Source organism: Chelonia mydas, chromosome 5 (genome assembly GCF_015237465.2).
Source record: "Chelonia mydas isolate rCheMyd1 chromosome 5, rCheMyd1.pri.v2, whole genome shotgun sequence".
NCBI classification, from domain to species: Eukaryota; Metazoa; Chordata; order Testudines; family Cheloniidae; genus Chelonia; species Chelonia mydas.
Window position 1 is genome coordinate 123,163,214 of NC_051245.2, and position 21,798 is coordinate 123,185,011.

At 44.0% G+C, this 21,798-nt stretch overlaps 1 protein-coding gene across 2 annotated transcripts in view; it reads right to left on the minus strand.

Moving 5' to 3' along the window:
* MELK (maternal embryonic leucine zipper kinase) overlaps positions 1-21,174 on the minus strand; it is a 40,368-nt gene extending 19,194 nt beyond the window's left edge. The window contains exons 1-12 of one of the 2 annotated variants that reach the window (XM_037902204.2): positions 20,752-21,174; positions 17,778-17,878; positions 17,388-17,473; positions 16,774-16,890; positions 15,717-15,860; positions 14,776-14,844; positions 13,519-13,611; positions 11,827-11,925; positions 6,925-6,993; positions 5,705-5,803; positions 4,449-4,535; positions 1,962-2,093 (exon numbers count right to left, since the gene is read on the minus strand). In XM_037902204.2, the coding sequence (XP_037758132.1) occupies positions 1,962-2,093; positions 4,449-4,535; positions 5,705-5,803; positions 6,925-6,993; positions 11,827-11,925; positions 13,519-13,611; positions 14,776-14,844; positions 15,717-15,860; positions 16,774-16,890; positions 17,388-17,473; positions 17,778-17,841 (1,059 nt within the window). In that variant the 5' untranslated portion in view covers positions 17,842-17,878; positions 20,752-21,174. The remainder of the gene's footprint in view (positions 1-1,961; positions 2,094-4,448; positions 4,536-5,704; positions 5,804-6,924; positions 6,994-11,826; positions 11,926-13,518; positions 13,612-14,775; positions 14,845-15,716; positions 15,861-16,773; positions 16,891-17,387; positions 17,474-17,777; positions 17,879-20,751) is intronic. The other variant, XM_037902205.2, reaches the window with a different exon arrangement.
* Positions 21,175-21,798: the final 624 nt, after the last annotated feature.

Sequence of the window (21,798 nt, forward strand, 5' to 3'; positions counted from 1 at the left end):
CAGCTTCTGGCGGCAGTGCTGCCTTCCGAGCTGGAGAGCAGCAGCTGCTGGCCGGGAGCCCAGCTCTGAAGGCAGAGCCTCCGCCAGCAGCAGCACAGAAGGATGACATCGTAGGCTTTTGCCTCCCTTACTTCTGCGCTACTGTCTGCGGAGCTGGGCCCCCAGTCAGCAGTCGCCGCTCTCCGGCTGCCGAGCTCTGAAGGCAGCAGTGCAGAAGTAAGGATGGCATGGTATTGCCACCTGTAGCAGGGTGGTTACCCGCTCCTGCCCTGTGGGGCTTAAAAGCCAGCCCTGGGAGAGAGCCAGGGCTGAGGGCAAGAGAAGCTAGACTGACTGGGGAAATGGGCCATGCCCCAATCAGGCAGTAGCTGGGCCTATAAAGGGGCTGCTAGGCTGAAGCTTAGCCAGAGTCTCTCTCTGCATTCAGAGAGGGAAGGGTCTGGCTGCAGGGACCTGAAGGAATACCTAGATTGGAGCAGGGCTGAGGGGGAAAGGCCTTTGGAGCAGGTGAGCTCTGGCCTGGAAACCCCCAGGTTGTGAGGCCTAGATTAGGGCTGATTAGATACTGTGGTTGCGAGGGGGCAGCCCACAGGTAGACAGAGGCAGCAGGTCCAGACCCCCTCGCCTGTGATGAGTGGCTGATACACTGCAGTCTGCCCTGGGGAGCGGGGCTAAGCAATGACTGGCAGTAGCCAAGACTGAGGTGAGGTGGGGTAGTGGGTGGGGTTCCCTAGGGAGGGGAGACCCTCAGGGATTGTTGGGGTTTACTGCCAGGGGGCAGCACCCCAGTGGGAGGAGGCACCGGGTCCTGGGAGGGACTAGGGCTGGCGGTAAGGCAGATCACCAGACAGCAGGGGGTGCTCCAGAGGCTGATGAGCTAATTCCCAAGAACAACCAGCAGGAGGCGCCACTGGGTGAGTCCGGCTCTATTACACCACCCTTCTGTGCTGCTGCTGGTGGAGTGCCACCTTCAGAGATGGGTGCCTGGCCAACAGCCACCACTCTCCGGCCACCCAGCTCAGAATGCAGCACAGAAGTAAGAGGGGTCATGGTATTGCCATTCTAAAATAACTATGACCCCCTGCAACTCCCTTTTGGTCAGGGCCCCCAATTTGAGAGAGGCTGGTTTCCCCTGTGAAATTTGTATAGTATAGGGTAAAAGCATGTAAAAGACCAGATTTCACGGGGGAGACCCGATTTCATAGTCTGTGATGTATTTTTCATGGCTGTAAATTTGCTAGGGCCCTAATTATCAGAATACAAGCTGTCAAACTCCAAGTTAAATTGAATATAGCCTTTTATCACTCTTTATAGAAGGTCCTGGACAGCTGCCTGAAGATGAAGTCCAACAGATCAATAGAGAATCAAATTAAGTTTAAATAGTCAAACTCCACGCCAGCTTTAGACATTTAAATCTAAGGGCCATTTGTAACAGTTTATTTCAACTACTGAAATAGAACATAGTAAGGTGGTGGTGGTTTCTTGGGACACACCCATGAAGGGCTTCACTAGTTATCACTGCATTCTTTGAATTGCTCTCAAATACAGCAAAGCACCAGTCCAGTCTTTGGATGGGTGCAACTGCCCACTTGCTCATGGCATTCCCCATAGGGCTGTAGTAACCAGTGCCCAAACACTGAACTGATGCCCTCCGTTTTTAGGTCAGGAAGAAATTACATTTATAAATCTAACTATGTACCAAGAGAAATTTAAGCAGAAACTTCTGTTCTTTATAAAGCTGGGAAGTGACTAGATAAGAGTTTTCAGTGACAGCCTTAGCTTATTTCAGTCCACGAAAATGCAGTTGAAAGTACATGTCCTTCTATATATAATGTTTCATGTTATGAGACCAGAGCAATTTAGATTTTATACAGTCCCTTTTAAATGGCATCTTATTTTTGAAGGCAGTGCAAAAGCGAACACTGCATTAACATGGTTCAGTACTGAGGCCTACAACTTACCTTCAGTTCTCTGGATGGTGTGATGCTAGTGTGTTCTACTGCTAGAGGGGGAAGACATAGACGGACAGGCTTACCATGAGCCTTCTTGGATTGAAGCAAGAGGTAGGTTGCTGATATTTGATCGTATTTCCACTAAAACCAAGAGGAATTTGTCAGAATGCTACTATTCAAGAGAGTCATGTTAAAACACTGCTTTAAGTTACACCTGTTCTCTTGCACAAAGGACAATCTACCTGTTATGGACTCTTCAGGTCTATGATCATACCACTGTAATTCCATAGACTTCAATGGAGTTGTACTGGTGTGGAGGAAATCAGAATCAGGTTGTGCTTGTTATTACTCTACCACCCTTCCTGCAAGCAATTTGGAAATGTGGTCTAGAGATTACAGCAGAGGCTAGAGAGAGTGAAACCCCTGCCCAGTTGAAATCAATGGCAAGACTCCGAGTGAATTCAGTGGGGCCAGGGTTTCAGCCAGAACGTCTTGGTTCTTTTCCAGTTGTCACTGGATCAATGTAGGACCTCAGGCAAATGGAGTTGTGTCAGTTTCCCCATCTGGAAGATAAGTATGTCCTTGCCAGCCTCCCAGGATGGGGTGTGAGATTAGGCTTACTTTATGTTCATTAAATCCTTTTAAAAGGATTTAAGGAGCGCTATGTCAGTGCATCATTTGTGTATCCTGGATGAACAGAGCTACTTATCTGAATAGCCAGAGAACCATGATGTAATCTCTGAAGTTAGTTCCAGAGCTGTAGAGCAGGAGTATAGATGTGTTAGCCAGCAGTTCTCATTCCCCCAGATGTGGGTCATACTAGCTGCACACTATGCAATTTCCAATCAAGAAGTTGGTTTCTACAACTGCCTGGAGAACTGCCTTTCCCTCTGACAGAGCTATTTCAGCATACCACTAGATGCAGTGACATTACATATGAATTTGGGTTCTCAAGTTTGCCAAGTAGCTAAGTTAGTTATTTTCACTATTCAGTAGCTTAGCATACAGTATTTACTGTCTAGTTTAACTATTAAATCTTATAGAAACTAGGAGTATCAGAACCATTATACTCCTATGTGGAATTCAGCTAGGAAACTTCCAACAAAAATGCACAGTAGCCATGAATACAATCCACATTTTCATGTTGCTTGTACTAATGAATGGAATAGCTACATTATTCCACCACTTTTCCTCATTTTATTTTCAAACACCAAGACATTGCTTCTCTACTTCCTATTCAGCATTGCATTTGAGATTTCTCCTGTTTAGATAGTATTCTAAAGTTGTTCTCCAAGAAATTATTGAATGATTTCTGAAACAATCATCCCAGCACATGGAGTCACAGCTAGTAAAGAACCACTGTAAGTTTCCCTTGATCTTCAAGGGATTCCAAATAGGACACTAGGATCATGGTTAAAAATTTGATGTCAAAGTTTAGGAAACACCAGGGAATGATGCATGAGGGAAAAGAGGGAAAAATAAAAAAAAAAATTACAAAATTTAATGTCCTAACTACAGCTGAGCTTACAATTAAAATAGAAATACTCCAAAATAACTGTCTTGTGTAGCCCATAGAGCTACCTTTAGCATTTATTTTATTTAGCAGTAACTCAAGGAACCTACAGGCCTGTATGCTGAAGCCAGTGTCTTACAGGAGTTAGATAAGACTTGAGGCCTATGAACTTTGGCACCAATAAATGGCTCAATGCTCATCCAAGTTTTGGGGAACTGGGAATAGAGCATTTAAGGGGGAAGTTTGTACATAACACCAGGCAACTAAGGGAGTATTAGCGAAACACCAGCATTTGGATATTTTAGGATAGAAACATCTGCACACCACAAGAGTACCATTGCAACGAATTGACATAGTATATTAATGATCCCAATTTATTATCTTAACCTATAGGAAAGGGCACCCTGATATTAGTATGGTGAGAAAATACAAATGAAGAGGGGAGAAACCCCTACTGAATATGCATTAGGCATAGTGGCATCTGCGTAACATAACATATAAAAGTTGTATCCTAGCCTGTGTGCAGGGAGAGAAGAGAGACTGACCGACCCTTGGGAGGTGCCAGGAGGATGGCCACTGGTGAGGAGGAAGACAATGGCTAACATTTCAGGTTGTTCTGCAAGGGATGTTGTAAGTATGGATATTCAGATGTACATTCGGTATTATCTCTATCTACCTTGCTGGGTTAGAGTGTTTGACTTATAATGTATTAATAAATTATAAATAATACAGAAGAGTTCGTAAAGAGTGTTTCAACCATGCACATCAGGGTTCACAACTCAACAGTAATTTTAATAATCTGCCTGTTCTTGCAACAAGAACCTGCGAAACCTCTTAGTGATAATTGGGAATTCTTAAGTAATCAATATGCAATCCATAGATCAGATTACACTGGACAGCTTTAAGTTTCATACTTGAATCAATGAGTATTGGAGTCAGTTGTTAATATGTCAAAGTTTAAGAGAGTTATTTGGGTTACTTACCTCTGAAATTAACTTAGTCATACTTTGCCTGCTGCATTTATGGAACACTGAAAGCTCTATTATGCAGTCATCATCAAGATGCCCAAGCTGCAAGAACAAGTTGGTAATGTGAAAGCTTCAGACTGTGTGAAATCTTCTAGATCAGCCTTTGAATGGGATGTTCCCATGAAGCCAGATGGCTCTTGGCTTCATAGCCCAAGATCTCCAGACAGGACTATTGTGATCATCTGGCCTGACATCCTGTCTAACAGGCAGAGAACTTCCCCAAAATAATTCCTAGAGCAGATCTTTTAGAAAAGCATCAACCTTGATTTTTAAAAACCACCAGTGATCGACAATCCACCATGACCCTTGGTAAACAGTCACTGCTAAAGAGAAATGATTTTGTTGGAGATAAAAATTGGTGCACTTCAGTTCCTCCCCTACTTAAAAAGGAACAAAAAATTATTAAAGTGTGCAGCTGTACAATGCTTGCAGTTATGAGTTAACACTGATGTTGCATGTACAGTAAAGAAGCTCTTTGCATAGAGAAACAATGACACCCAATGGCCAAATGTGGGTACTGGCTGTACATACTTGAATATTTTCCCTCCTGCTTATCACCTACACCTAATCTTTGCTAGATTTTCATTTTTGTGCTGGCTTAACTTCTCTGGCTAGTGCAGTGTTTGGTGAAGGGGATATAATTTTAGAGTTTTCAATAAAAACTCACTTAAGACTATCCCAAACAGGAGATTACAGGAAATTAATAAAATTGCATAACAGCACTACGCAAGTCACGCCATACCCTAGGTCTGAACGGTTCTGCAGCACCCAGGTACCTGATTTTCAAAAAATCTATACCTTACTGCATACAACTATTCATTTGCATCACAAGTATTCATATCTAACTGGCCAGTTAGACTCTGAGAATACCCACCAGGTCCTTTAAAAAAAAAAAAAAAAAAAAGACCCACCACTTAACTAGATTGCAAATGCTGCAGCTAGCACACTGAGGTCTTTCCCCTTCATAGGGATTAAGAAATTTACATTGAGTGTCATCTTGGATATGCATTCTGAGAAGAGAATCTTGAAGAATTCATCAGCAGCTACTTGCTGAATGAAGTAACCAGTCATCTTTAGGTCGGCCCCTTAGAAGGATGAAGGTTTTAAGCCTTCACACTGTCACCATATACCATCCATTAAGGCACAAATTCAGGAAGAAGTTATGCTCCAGTCATAATGTGGTATAGTAATCCTCTAGTTAGTGTACTCACTGGGTATTTGCTTTGCCACTGAACAGCATAGGAGTAATCCTGCATGAGCCAGGGGTGATTCAATAGATGTTTAACTGCAATTCGCTTCTTTGGATCCACCTAATGGGCAGTGAGAATCTAGTCAGTCAATGTTTTCATAAGTGGATACCACAGTTACTATTCAGAGAAATAAGAGGCTAGTAAGATTAATCCTTTGCCTAGAATATTGGATTTAACATATCTCAAGTAGAAATTGGCAAGATATTTTAGATTCAATTTCCTTCCCCAAAAACATAAGGCCAGTTAAGGAAACCTACATTAACAGTAGCTGAAGGGATGAGTGACACTATCACCATGGTGAACAGTAGTGCAGCTAATTTGTGTTTTATAAATCTAGCTTGCTATAAAAGCACACTTAGGCAGTAAGTTTATATGGTAAGGTTACAATCTCCTGAATACAAGTTAGATGCTGAAAGACAACTTTGAGGTTAGCAACATAATAGCTGCACCATGGTATGCAGAGTGCTTAAAGCGATGTTCTAAGAGCACAGCCCTTTCAGCAGAGGGACCAGTTAAATTTTCTTGAAAAGTTTCTTAAATAAGATGTATTTTAGGCTTTTGGGGGTCAATATTTCAATACTATTTTGAGTAGTGGAACAGTACTGTAAAAAGCGTGGTCTGGCTAGAGCAGGGGTGGGCAAGCTTTTTGGCCCGAGGGCTACATTGGGGTTGCAAAACTATATGGAGGGCCGGGCAGGGAACGCTTTGCCTCCCCAATCTGCCCCCTCCCACCTCCCGCCCCCTGACTTCCCCCCTCAGAACTCTCAACCCATCCAACTCCCTCTGCTCCTTGTCCCCTGACCACCCCCATCCCAGGATCCCCTGTCCCCGACTGCCCCCCCCAAAACCCCCAACCCATCCAACTCCACCCACTCCCTGACAGCCCCCCCAGAACCCCTGACCCATCCAATCCCCCCTGCTCCTCCAGGAGCCCCTGCTCCCTTACCATGCCAGAGCCAGCCACGCCACTGCGTTGCCCAGCAAGAGCAGTGGGACAGAGTGATGGCGGCACGGTGCACTCAGACTGCGGTGGGGGGGAGAAAAAGGAGAAGGTGGGGGGGGGAGGGCCGGGAGCGAGCCTCCCCAGTTGGAGCTCAGGGACCGGGAAGGATGGTCCTGTGGGCTGGATGTGGCCCGCGGGCATAGTTTGCCCACCTCTGGGCTAGAGCCAATTGCTTTACCTGCAGCATCTGGTGGAGAAGCAGTATACTGCTAGCAGAAAGCCACTTTGGAACCTCATATTTTCCTCTCTGTATTTAAAAAAAAGTTTGAATGAACTTTGGCCAAGTAGTACAAATAACTTCATTAAATTGCTTGGATGTCTTACGGGCATTTATCTTCAGTCTGAAAACCCATAATAGAATGTGGAGCTAGAGGAACTGCCATTTTCAGCATATTTAGACTAACTTGATAAAAAGGTGTCATCATTCCCATTACTTTCACTGAAGACAAATGTGACTAGATTTTAAGTTAAAATAGATTCATGCTAGGTTAGTCCCGTGGAAAGAAGGCTGAACTTCCAGGAACACAATTAAACGAGATAGCAGGTAAATTAGATGAGAGTAACACAACCATCAGCTTTGCCACATATTTGCCTCCGCAGCCCTTATTCATTCCATTTTGTTGCACCAATTGTGGCGTTCGGTCTTAAGAGTGCAAGTGCTTAGAACAGGAACTGTGGTTCTATAGCACCTAGCAGAATGAGGCACCAAGCATAGAATCAGAAATGTAGGCCTGGAAAGGTCCTTGAGATATCAAGTCTAGTCCCCTGCGCAGAGTCTGGACCAAGTAAGCCTAGACCATCCCTCACAAGGGTTTGTCCAACCTGTTCTTAAAAACCTCCAATGATAGGGATTAAAAAAGTTTCCCTTGCAAGCCTGTTTCAGAGCTTAACTACCCTGAGAGCTAGAAAGTTTTTCCTAATATCCAACTTAAATCTCCTTTGTTGCAGATTAAGCCCATTAATACTTATCCTAGCATCGATAGGACATGGAAAACAATCGATCATAATCTTCATTACAACAGCCCTTAATGTAAGTCTTCATACATCAGGTCCGCCCCTCAGTCTCTTCTCAAGACTAAACATGCCCAGTTTAGCCTTTCCTCATATAAGGTTTACAAAAACTGACCTATCATTTTTGCTGCTCTCCTCTGGACTATCCAATACGCCCAACATCTTTTCTAAAAGAGTGGTGCCCAGAATTGGACACAGTACCTTGGCTGAGGCCTCGCCAGTGCCTAATAGGGCAGGAGAATTATCTCCTATGCCTTGCATTCAACACTCCTGTTAATACATCCCAGAATATTAGCCTTTTTTGCAACTGCATCATATGTTTGACTCATTCAGTTACTGATCCACCACAACTCCCAGATCCTTCTTAGCAGTACCACCATCTAGCCAGTTATTCCCATTTTATAGTTGCTTGATTTTTCCTTCTCAAGTGTAGTACTTGCACTTGTCTTTCATTAGGCTCTGGGTGCTACTGTAATTTGTACTTAAAAACAGTATGAAGGTTTAAATCAACTTCTAGACAAAGTATTAAAATTCATCTGGCTTTAACATATTCTGTGCTTTTATAGTAGGATTGGTTGTTACACCAAAAGGTGAGCAGCCTTGCATTTAGCCACTTTCCATTTATTTATATTTCTAATGCTGGACATGAGCCGTAGAGGTTGGCACTCACTAACTAGAAAAACTGCAAAGCATTTTTAAAAACCTAGAGTATGTGCATTTCTTTTAATCCAATGATTCATTGTTCATGTAGCACATCTGAATAGTACATCAACACTAATAATTGCTTCCAAATTTTAGGAAAGGCAAACTGAAATTGCTACAAAGGCATCACATACACTAAATGAAACCAACACGAAGTCAGTAAAGAATCATTGTGAAATGTGATTTAACTACCAAGCTGGAATGAAATGCATTAAGTCTTGTGAGAGTTTCATTTCTGCAGACAGCTGTTTCAATTACAGTCTGGGTAATATACAGAGATACATTTCTTTAACCCCAGTGGTTTCACATTAGAAATCTAAAAATTCTAATTGCTTTTATTTTTAGTCAGGACTAATGAATTTAGAAATTACTGTTTGATAGCTGTTATAAAGCAATTCAACACTAGAAGTAATCCAAGGTGAAACCTATATATAGTTTTATATATTCCAAGGAGAGCTGTAATATATGGGTTTGGCTCTTAAATACAGCTTTGGCATATGAACAGCGATGAAGTAAAAAAAAAAAAAAAAACCTCAATTTATTAGTAGTCATGCTAGAAACAGTTAAGCATTTTTGTAAATATAGCCAGTGAATGCACAATATAATCAGAGGGAAGTTTGCCTCTTATTGAGGAGCTGTCGATTTTTTTTTTATTTGATTTTCAATCAAAGCAGGAAGCATTTAGTCAAATGTTATTCCCAAGTGAGGAACCGTAGAGCATTCTAGGCAAAGAAACATACTGCATGCAAGCAATACAACACCCTAATTAGATTCAACCAGCAGACTACTATACTGTGACACGGAACATTAGTCCTGAGCTGAGATTACAGTAAATTTCAAAATCTATAATGTGGGAAATTAAATTCCACAACAATGCATAGAAGTCCTAATTTGAATCAATTTTCCAATTTGTAAATAAATCAAAAATTGAAACTGGAATTCAGAGTGGTAGAAACAAGCCTACGTTGGTAGATCTTTTAATTAGGAAGGTTGTATCTTGTTTCTTGTCCTCAAACATAAGTTCTTAAAGCACGTTCATCTGAATGCATTTAGACAGGTTTAGGTGGCCAATGTTCTGTGAATTCAGATCAGTCAACTCTAGTGCCAGAGCATATGGCATAACGATGAAAGTACTATGCAAGATTCAACTCAGAGACTCTTGTGTTGAGTCCTTTGTATGGGTTATAGCCTAGCCATCTATATGTTTTCTAAACTCTGATTTAAAGCATTCATATACACTCTGGGCCATACCAGAACATGTACCTTCAACAGAAGGTGTGAAAGTGAGTACTTGTTTTTAAATCTATTGGAGAAAGTACATGCCAGAGCCTTTAGGTCCAGGAACATTTACGTAACAATCCTTATCAAGTATTGCCTGCATTAGCACTCCCAACTAAAATTCCTCAGTTTACTAATATTAGGGCTCCGTGTTGGTCACAGAGTCCGTCACTTTCCATGCCCCCTTTCTCTTCCCCCCCCCCCCCCCCCGACTGCCATGCCAAGGAAAGGGACCTTCTGGGATGCTTCAAGCCAAATTCCTGCATCCAAGCAGCATGTTTGACTGATAAATTAAGCAGGAGCATGTAGGAAGGGACCACATACTAGCAGCACTTCCTGACTTGCCCGATTTACTCCACTTTACCTGGTATAGAAATTTAGTCTAGCTGGTTCATGGTTTCCTTCTCACCCCTCTCCCAGGGGTCAGGGGAGGGTGGAAGTGAACAAATACACAAGAGCAGAGAGGAGACAAGGGGAAGTTGTTTGCTGCATCATCTTTCGTGTCAGTACAATGAAACCGTGCCCAAGGCAGCACTGAATCATGGAAAGCAGGTTGGGCTACTATGCTCATTTGACAATCCCTTCGCTCTTGCTAATTCATCACTACTGATCCCACTACACAAGTTAGTTCTAAAAAGACTGAGGGACAAGATCTAAAACCAAATTCATAAATACAGAATGGGGAATAACTGGTGCGACAGCAGCAGTGCTGAGAAGGATCTGGGAGTTGTGGTGAATCACAACCTCAACATGAGTTAGCAATGCCACGTTGTTGCAAAAAAAAAAAAGCGCAAAATGCAATTTTGTGTTGCATTAATAGAGGCATAGCATGCAAGTCATGGGAGGTGATAGTACTGCTCTACTCAGAGCTGGTTAGGCCTTAGCAGGAATACTGTGTCCAATTTTGGTCCCCAGTGTATAGAAAGGATGTAGAGAAACTGGAAAGGATCCAGAGGCGAATGACAGATGATCAAAAGGTATGGAAAGCAAAGGCTGAAGGAACTGGGCATATTTAGTTTGGAAAAGAATGGGGTGGCGGGGGGAACGAACATGATCGTGGTCTTCAAATACTTGAAAAGCTGCCATAAAAAAAAAAGATGGTCAAAAGCTGTTCTCTTGCTATAGAGGGCAGTACAAGAGGCAATGGGTTCAAAGTACAGAATAGCATAACAGTAGGACCATGGAACAGATGTCTAGGGAGGTTGTTGAAGCTTCACTAGAGGTTTTCAAAAGGAAGCTGGATAGCAATCTGTCTTGGATGGCTTAGATCCAACAAATCCTGAATCTTGGCAGGGGGTTAGACTAGATGTCCCTTGCTGTCCCTTCTAACCCTATGGTTGCAAGTTTCAGTGGAAACTCCTTGGAAAACCATTTCATTCTATGTCTGCAGTATTTGCACTCAGCTTTCTTGCCCCCCACCCAGTTCTCCTCATTTCCTCTTTTCTATTTGAGGCAATGTTGCTCCTTTCGTTTTAGAATCTAGTCTTCACTGGTGATTCACTACTTCTGTACTGTAGATTTGATTTCTACAATCACTTGATCCAAAGTTCCTCCAACCCAAAGTTGATTTCTGCCCTGTCATTACAAACTAAATCTAGTTTTGTTTCTGTGGGTATTTTAAAGAGTTCTCTTCAGCTGAAGAATTTTTATTAAATCCTATTGTATCTGCATTTGCTTCACACTGATCCCTTATCACAAACCTCATAAATGAGCCATTAGCCCTATTCTACAAGGGTCTTCCTCCCCAGTGGGTATAATAAACTGAGATCTTTTTAATCCTTTATTTTGGCAAGAAGCAGAACTAACAGCCTACATTATTTCACTACATGTATTTTAGAGCTACTTTCACACTGATGTACCCATTTTGGATTTGAAAAAAGTTTACTCATGGATCAGTTTCTCTAACAGAAAGTGCATATTCTGTAAATGGCACAAAAGCAAAGACCAAGAAACTATTAAACACGTGACAATAGCAATACATTCAATCACCAGAGAGCAATAGGCCAAGAAGCACGACATCTTGCCTATTTGCTATGCAAAGGGTCTTCACTTACGCTTGATAGTTTGGATTTCGTAAGGCACTACGTACCATTATCTTCCTGTAGAGAGCCATGACATTGTCATCATCAAACGGGAGAAATCCACATAGCAGAGCATACAAGAGAACCCCCATGCTCCATATATCTGCCTAGAAGGAACAAACCAGCACCATGAAGGGTCAAGTAAAAGTGAGTAGAGGTTAAAAGATCTGGCAGCTCAACATTTTCCAAGGATGTGTACAACTGCTTAATGAGAAACAATGTTCTGTCCATTCTCAATACAGGGACCACACATCACTGAAGTAATTTTGTTACTACGTCAAAGGATATTGGAGCTAAAGGATGTTGTCTAAAGAAGAGCACACTCAGAAGTGGCTAGTTTAGCTTTCCCTGATTCAACTTTGGAGTAATTGCTACTCAGAGCACTGCTAAAGCCACATCCTCTTCCCAGATCTTCAAATGCAGCCAGATTTGTTTGATTTCTATAAGGAGAGAAATTGCTACATTGAGTCTGGAAAGTTGTGTGTGTCTCTGCTCTGCCAGGACCACAACCTTCTCCACATCTTGCGCCTGCAGGGAATCCAGTGTCACTGGCCCCATGACCAAGTAGGGAGCACTCTGTGGCCCCATCATCCTGGGAGGGAATGGAGCTGTGACATGGCCATGGGGCCAGTGACACCAAATCCCTGCAGGCACAAGGTGTGTATGGGGAGGCTGTGCACATGCCCACTATTGTTACTGATGGATTTTTTTGGTTGATTTCAGTGTCAGCCGAAATAGAGGTTTACTGGGCTCTATCAATTTAAATCAAATCCACCAAGTCTAGGTATAGAGCACCAGAGCAAGCACTCCCCACTCTGGCCTGAAAGGAAACGCTCAGCAGAAACAGGGAAATGTGAAAGGAGTTTGAATTGGTGGAGAGCAAAAGTCCCACAAGCAGGAGTGACTAGTGACAAGCAAGTGACTAGGCCAAGACACTGGTGCAAAGAGATAGGAGAGCAAGGAGGAGTTTGACACCGATGTCTAGGGGGACTGAAAGTGAAGAAACTTTGGAATAAGGCTGATGTGTCAGAGCAGCAATTCAGGAAGTTTGAAGACACCTTGATAGATTGGTTAGGTACAAGATGGGTGTTAGGAAAGGAGGTTACAGCTATCTAGCCTAGCTTTGATCTTCTGTTTCCGCAGCAGGGATGGAAAAAAGGGAAGCTTTAACGTGAGGGAAAGAGGCAAAGACAACAGTAGGCCTTAGAAAGGGAACAAACTGTGGTATTCTCTTCAGAGGAGTAGCTCTGATGTGTTCTGTTTAACTTAACACAAATTCCAAGACGAGAAGTCTGAGACAATAGCAGAGGAGACTGAACAGAGGGAAGAGGAAAGCTTGGGAGTTATTAGTGTAGAGGCAATTCCAGGAGTGGATGAGCTCATGAAGAGGCTCAGTGTTGGAGGGAGCTCAGGATGTTGTTCTGCAGGACACAACCAAGAAGACACTGAAGGAGCAGTATAAGGAGAACTAGTCAAGAAGAACAGTGAGAAGTGTGCTAAAGATGGTGTGTTCTGTGCTACTTTAGCATGAATCCACCACTATCCCGGTTAAGCAAGACTCCTGCAGTAAAGACTTGCAGGGGCAATTACATAAGGAAGTAGACTTTAAAGACAAGTCTAGTTATGCTAGTGTTTACATATGTAAAGTTCAAAGCATATTTAGCACACTCTGTATCAAGGACAGACATTGCATTAAATACCTCTGAGCCAATGTAAGCTTTGCCCTGAATTAACTCTGGTGCTGCATAAGCTGGGCTCCCACAACATGTGTTCAGCTGGTAATCCAGGCCACCCTACAGCAGAACAATTGAACAGACACATTAGACTTGAATTGGAAATTTAACTATTTAGTTTTAACTATACCGTAGCACAAGATTATGGGCCTCACTCTCCACTGTGGCGTGTCTTGTGTGATCATATATACCAGTGCTAAGCAGAAATGCTCTGGCTAAGCCATCAACTATGCTGGAAATCTAGGTGCAGCTCTGGTAGTTCCTGCATTACCATGGGCAGGTCACTTATTCTATGTCTCAGCTGCTCATCTCCCCATCTAGAAAGTGAAATTAATGTTCCTTTATGGGACCAGTTACACCTACACAGAATTTGTCAGATAGCTCTCACACCTTCTTTACAAGACACACAACAGTGGGAAACCAGTCCATATCTATAGTGTTGACACATTAAAGCAAGCGGTGTGTTTGATAGGGATGTGTTCTGGACAGCAGGACTGAAGTGACATTCCAATACCTAATCAGTGATCAGCCCTCATCTGTACTTTTAATCAGTTCATAAATTAGAACATCTTGCTGGTCAGCTAAACCAGAGTTCTAGGCAACAGCAAACCCTCTGCTTTGGTTTTACATTGAATTCTACCCAGGGGATTGCTTCCTGTTACCATCCATCTCAGTCTAGCCTGCTCTAGGTTTAGATTACTAAATGTAGAAGTCTAAGGTAACACCACAGCTTTAAATCTGAGAAGTTTTGAGATAAGGTTTGGAAGTCAGACCTCTGCATGCCACCTGTACAGACAATTGTCTCCTGGTCCACAACCCCCTAGATAAATACCTTTGGAACACCCATAGCCATATCTAGTTCTAGTAGGCATATCCAGTCAATTATTTGTATTTTAATTATTAGCACTTTGAGGTCCTGATATCTGTTGGGGCCTCTGTGAGCTAAGTGCAATATTAAGGGTTGGACTTTGCCTTGAGGAACTTAGAACAGATAACAAAGGGTGGAAGAAAAAAAATAGACAAAACAACTCAAGATCACACAGTAGTTCAAGCTGGAAGTAGAATCCCACGCACTGCCCATCAACACTCTTTACAATGAGTAGTTGGAATTCAAGTAACTGAAGTGTTGGCTGGAGACTTGAGTGCTATTAAACACCCTTTAAATATCTGAAGTATTTGGATGCACTACTATGTAGTTAAAATAATTTACTTTTGCACGCTCACCTTTGGCTTTGCACAGAGACCAAAGTCTATCAGCTTCAAGTTATGCTCTGCATCAATCAGCAAGTTCTCCTGAAGAAAAAGGAGAGTGGTGGTAATGAGAGCACTTTACAGGATAACCCAGCCACAGGATGATTTAGTTTTCCCTCATATCTTCTAGCCATCGATCAGTGCTGTCCACCATCCTTTCGGCCATAGGCCCATCTCTTCTAATGGCTACAAGCAATGCTCAGCCTCTTCCCCAGATGATGGTATCTTTTGAGACCAATATTCCACACATTGTCCAGTAAGCTGTCATGCACTGAAGTTCCTCCCCTAGGGATTTCATCCTCTTCAAAATGTTCTAATCAGTCCATAAATACAAAACCACTTCCTACAACGAGTGCATGCTGAAGGAGTGGGTTTCCTAATAAGTCATAGGGTGAGAACAGCAGGATGTTTCCCACCACACCCCTCTTAATGTCACCAATTAGGAGATCTGAAAAAGAACATGGCACTTGTGATGCTGAGTTGAATACAGTGACATGGAGGGGCAACAAAGGTATGATTTGCTATTAGAAGAACAGACTGACTGTAACTAGCTTGAAGTCTGGAGTTGAGTACAAAGTGTTCCCTTGTTCATTGTAAGTAAGCTTTCTCCCTTCTGATGTTGATCTTTGGTGATCCCCTTCTGAAACAGCATTTACAGGCTCCAGAGGGAGCCATATATAACTATGGCACACCTATTGGCTGAGAGAGTAGAACTGGGCTAGGAAAAAAACATACCTTGGAAAAAAAAGGAAGCTAAAGACACAGAAGAAATAAAAACAAAACCTTCAGTCCTTATAGAGTAGCTTACTTTGGAGGAGAGGTTTAGCAGCTAAAAAAGATTCCATCCCATTTGAAAGGGTACTGGATAAATACTAAAAGCAGTAGTCAGATTTTTAGAAACAAATCAAACTTACTGGTTTGAGATCCCTGTGGGCATACCCCTGACTGTGCACATAAGCAATTGCTGAAACAATCTGACGGAAAAATATACGAGCTTCCTCTTCTGAAAGGCGATCCTTGGAGATTATATAATCAAACAGCTCTCCTCCAGGACAATACTGCAATGAGACAGGAAAATGGTATTTGAGACAAAAATTGTGATCTACTAAGTAACCTTACACTTGTAAGACATTGTAAAGAAGATGTCCTGGCCAGCCTTGTATAGTACACAGTCATTTTAGTTCTAATGCAGTAGTGCCCAAAGGTCCCCCAATCAGTACTAGGTGCTGTACTAAAGAGGAAGACCTGACCCCTGTCTGAAAGAATGAACAGATTTTTAGTAATGACAACATGCAGTAGGAAGGTGGCAGAATTTGGTTATGCAATAACTACATCTAAGCAGGTGTACTTCTTGGCCATATTTTTAAAAAATGAAAGTATGAGTGAATATTGACTCATTGTGAGCATTGCTGGAGTGAAGTTTTAGGAGCAACTTGAATGAGGGAAGGATTAGTGATTGAACAAACCACAGTAAACAGCACTTTGACTGGGGGCAGTATGAAAATAGAAACTCTTTGAGAAATTAATAGAGCAGTGAGTTTGGCATCAATGGCAGGATGGACTAGGATTATGCAGGTATTTTTCTTGTGGGGTCAGGGGGAGGCATATAGATGTTAGATAGGCTGGAGGGATGCTGTCATCTTAGATTGCCAGCTAGGTTCTTATTTCACTTTATGGCTCTCTTGCTCAAGAGCAGAGCCACAATTTCAGGCTGCACACACTGCAAGTGACTATTTGAATCCTTCCAAACATATTGATTTAAATTTTGAGAGGCTTTTGAGGGAATCTATAAGACAAGTTTTGAAAGTAACCTATTTTAAACTGGTGTCCCTTTTACAACGTCTGCCCTATTTAGTCATCTGTACTGAGGGATTGCTGGGGACTCAAAGATGAGCTTTTTAGCCATCCCATACATAAAGATTGAATTAGTAACATTAGATTCACAGTATTAATGCTTCTGGAATATCTAACCTCCAAGACCATGAATATCTTCTTGGATGTCTCTATCACATGGTATAATCTGCAAATATGTTGGTGACTCAAGTTCTTCATTGCATCAATTTCTGTTTTAACACGAGGTAAATCATCCTAAGAGACGAAAGCCAGTTATACAGTTGCTAAATATGGCTATTTCTAAATCCTGTGCAGTGCTCCTACCATTAACACTACTGCAATTAAAGACATGTTCAAGTGTATATAATTTATACCAACCTTATACTTGGTTGACCTTACTTATAAGAGTTTAGAATTTGGTACACAGGTCAGAGACACACAAGTTTAATGCAATTGTTACAATGAAAAAGTTTTACTTTTTCCCTGCAAAAATTGTCAAGAAATTGTTTGGTCCTAAATTGGAGCAACTTTTCACAGTTTAAAATAATGTAATGAGTGTCTCAATGTCAGTGACACCAAAAATGAGTGTTTGGGGAAGTTAATAACATTCTTGCAAGTTCTGCTGGTTTTAGAAAGAGACTTTAGAAGAGTGGCTAACAGTTCTACACATGACAAACATTTCACACGAGTAAAAGTGGAGGATGTCTCCCATTACAAAACTGAACCTCAAGCAGCATGCTACTTAGACTTACCCCCAAAGCCAATTTGTCCATGATTTTGATTGCAACTTTTTCACCAGTAAGGAGCTGGCGACCTAGCTTAACCTTGGCAAAGCCACCTGAATTTAGAAGAGAGGCAGTAAGAATCCAAGATAAACATTAATTTTCTCCTCAATAATCCTTTATTAAAGTCATGCTACAGGAGCAAGTCTTACAGTTTAAAGAAAGCTTTTTACAGCTAAAAGTACTAAAGAGGATTACTTCTGGATTAAAAATCTCAGAATTTTATTCAGCAAAATTAGCATGTGAAATCTGATCTCTAGACTAGTTGCTACCATAGCAATCTGGTTTTGATCTGGATGGGAAGCTGAAACAAAAGTAAAATAGTAAAAATTTAGTCTTAAAAGAGATAAGAAAATGTACCTGTCCCAACAGTTTCATATAATTCATAGTACTTGAGAATTTCCTCATAGTCATCTACACCCATGTTGAGATAGGCAAAGTTTAGCAGTACTTCTGAAATCCTGGCAATGACATAGGAGAACACGATCAATTATGTTTTAAGATCTCTACCTAAGAAACTCTACTATATTAACAAAATATAGTCAAAATGTGACCTTGAAACTTAACATTCACTGAAGACACAATCTACCTGAAAATCTGCTTCAATAGCAAGTTTCTGTATGCCTAGAACATGCTGAAGTTAGAGTCTAATTGCAAACTCAATAGAGTATATTTCCACACTATCATATCAAATGTCAGTACCCAAGAGATGATTACTTCTGCCATCTAACCAAGTTACAAACTAAAGTGCTCACCAGCTCCCATTTGTGGCTTTCCTTTCATCTTATTAACGGCACTGACACTTGACCTCCCACATCAAGACTGTAATTGATACTACTGAACATTTTAATTTATTCAGAATAAGAAAATTTGGCTGGTGTTTACTGATTACTGTAAATTAGAACTTCTGCACTTAGTCTGTAGCCCAGTGAAAAGCTTCAGATTTCAACCCTGTGCAGAGGTCAGCACTCCAGTTTCATAACTGCATTGCATAGTGTACAAAAAGAAAAGGAGTACTTGTGGCACCTTAGAGACTAACCAATTTATTTGAGCATAAGCTTTCGTGAGCTACAGCTCACTTCATCGGATGCATACTGTGGAAAGTGTAGAAGATCTTATTATATACACACGAAGCATGAAAAAATACCTCTTCCCACCCCACTCTCCTGCTGGTAATAGCTTATCTAAAGTGATCACTCTCCTTACAATGTGTATGATAATCAAGTTGGGCCATTTCCAGCACAAATCCAGGTTTTCTCACCCCCCAAAACCTGGATTTGTGCTGGAAATGGCCCAACTTGATTATCATACACATTGTAAGGAGAGTGATCACTTTAGATAAGCTATTACCAGCAGGAGAGTGGGGTGGGAGGAGGTATTTTTTCATGCTTCGTGTGTATATAATAAGATCTTCTACACTTTCCACAGTATGCATCCGATGAAGTGAGCTGTAGCTCACGAAAGCTTATGCTCAAATAAATTGGTTAGTCTCTAAGGTGCCACAAGTACTCCGTTTCTTTTTGCGAATACAGACTAACACGGCTGTTACTCTGAAACCTGTCATAGTGTACCAACAGCAGTATTTCTGTAACAGTGCCAGCTTCCCCTTCCTTATCAGGCTAGTCTGATTGGAGCGAAGGATATTGTAACAGTTACTATGCCAGGCCAGTCACCGTAGTTATGCCCATCACAATAGGATCATAAGAGCACACATACCTGGGTCACAAAACCCTCAATTTACAGCGGCCCTAGAGACACAGGCCTTGTCTAGTCTAGGCCAGGGAACAGGTCATGACCCAAGCTAAGGCTATGATTTAGTCACAGAGGTCATGGAATCCATGACTTCCAGTGACCACCATGACTTCAGCAGTGAGGAGCTGCAGGGTCCCCCCAGCCTGCCACTCCCAGCTGCCACAGAGGAACCCCCGCTGCCACAGGGGGAGGGGTACCCCACAGCTCCCAGCTGACACAGGAGCCAGGGCACCCCACAGCTCCTTGACCCCACAGGTAGCAGGGGACCTCCAGATCTGCAGGGGTATCCTGCAGCCCCCAGCTGCTGCAGGCAGCTCCTAGCCCCTGAGCAGCTGCCATCCTTCAGGCAGTGTGGGGATCCACAGAGCCCCATTTTGTCCTGGATATTTTTGGTAAAAGTCACAGACAGGTCACAGATTCTGTTAATTTTTCTTGTTTGACTAAAAATATCCATGACAAAATCTTGTCAGCTATGGGTAAGGCTAACAGGTTGGCAACTGCACCATTACACTTGACATAGACCGGTGTTAACACAGGAGCTAGTCAGGGTCAAAGCTGGCTCCATCAGCCTAGGATTATATCCACACTACACGTTTTACTCAGCGTTAATGGCTTGCCAGGTAACTCAAGTTAGCTATCACATTTATATAGGTTCATCTGATCACACCACACATATTTGTTCCAGGACACAGGGTTTATGCTTTACCATAGACTAAGCTCCAGAATAAACATTTGGGCAGCATCCAGACTAGCCTTCGTAAATCTATTGCTACCATGAATTCACTGGCAATCAATTAACTCCAGATAAAACCTCTCTGCAGTGTCACCAACTCTTAGGATTTTATCCCAACCTGCATGCTAGTTGGTGGCTTTGCTCCAAGCTCCAGCTCCTGGAGTCCTGTGATGACAGGAGCCTCAGCTTACATTTAAGCATTTGTGCCACCACAGAGACTAAAATTTATTTAAGCATAAGCTTTCGTGAGCTACAGCTCACTCCGATGAAGTGAGCTGTAGCTCACACAAGGTTACGCTCAAATAAATGTGTTAGTCTCTAAGGTGCCACAAGTCCTCCTTTTCTTTTTGCAGATACAGACTGACGCGGCTGCTACTCTGAAGCATTGAAGCGTTTCTAGCCCTTGTGGAGAGGAGCCCTAAAGGCTCGGGCACCGGTTATCACCGCCAGAGCCCAAAGCGCTGCCAGGCTCCTGCCCGGGGATTTTTGAGCATTTGGGGCTGGCAGTGACACAGCCCCCAGCGCACGAGGCGGCCCGAGGGCCGTCCACCCCAGCAGCCAGGGGCCTCGAGGAACGGAGGCTACAGCGCACCCCCAGCACGGGGCCGGCTGATGGGAGGAGCCCGGGCGGGCAGCGATAGGAGGGGCCCAGGGAGCGGCGGCGGCGCCGGGGGGGCGGAGGGGGGCCGGCGGGAAGAGCGAGCCGGGCAGGACGACAGGGGCGGCAGCGGAGCGTTGGGAGGGGCCTCGGAAACTAAGCGGGGCGGGGGGGGCGCACGCACTGACGCCCCCGATCCCAGCTTAGCTTATTTTATTGTATTTTATCCCGCCCCGCCGAACCCCGCTCACCTGCCCGGCGGGAGGGGTCGCTAGGCAACGCGGAGCTCCCGAGATCGAAAACAACGAGCGCGAGCCACCGCGGCTACTACCGCTTCCAACGTTTAAATTTCCCTGCCAACCCAGCCTCTTCCGGCCGCGGCGGCCAGCCGACCAATCGGATCGAAGCGGCGTCCCGGAAGGGGCGGGATGTGTCGGGGAGTCACATGGGAGGAGGGTCAACGGTGCCGGTGTGGGCTGAGCTGGACGCCATGTTGGGAGTGGCTTTTACCCTGCCGCCTGAGTCCTGGCTAGAGTTGCCTTAGGGGCTGCGCGGGGCCTGGCCTGCTCGGCCCCATGCCTGTGGTTGATTCAGACGCGCGTGCCCTGAGCGCGTGGCAGGGCCCAGAGCCGTTATTTGCTTCCCCTCATCCCAGGGATCTCACAGGGAGGACTAGGGTTGCCAAATTCCTACTGGCACAAAATGGGACACCCTAGCCCCGCCCCCTGACATGCCCTGCCCCCTCATAGGCCCCTCCCCTGCCCCGCCCCTTTTCCGAGGCCCCGCCCCTGCTCACTCTCCCCACCCTCCCTCACTCCCTCATTTTCACTGGGCTGGCTCAGGGTTGGGATGTGAGAGGGGGTGCCGGCTCCAACAGGGGGTGCAGGCTCTGGGGGGGGGGGGTGTCCAGAAATGAGGGGTTTGGGGTATGGGAGGGGGCTCCGGGCTGGGGCAGGGGGCTGTGGTGCAGGGGGGGTGAGGGCTCCAGCATGGAGTGCGGGCTCTGGGGTGGGGCCAGGTATGTGGGGTTTGGGGTGCAGAAGGTGGCTCTGGGCTGGGGTAGGGGGTTGGGATGCAAAAGGGGGTGAGGGCTCCAGCTTAGGGTGCAGGCTCCGGGGGGGGGCCCAGAAATGAGGAGTTCAGCGTGTGGGAGGGGGCTCTGGGCTGGGGTAGGTGGAGGGGCGGTGAGGGCTCTGGGCTAGGAGTGCAGGCTCTGGGGTGGGGCCAGGGATGAAGGGTTTGGGGTGCAGGAGGGGGCTCCAGGCTGGGGAGTGGAGCCAAGGGGTTTGGAGTATGGG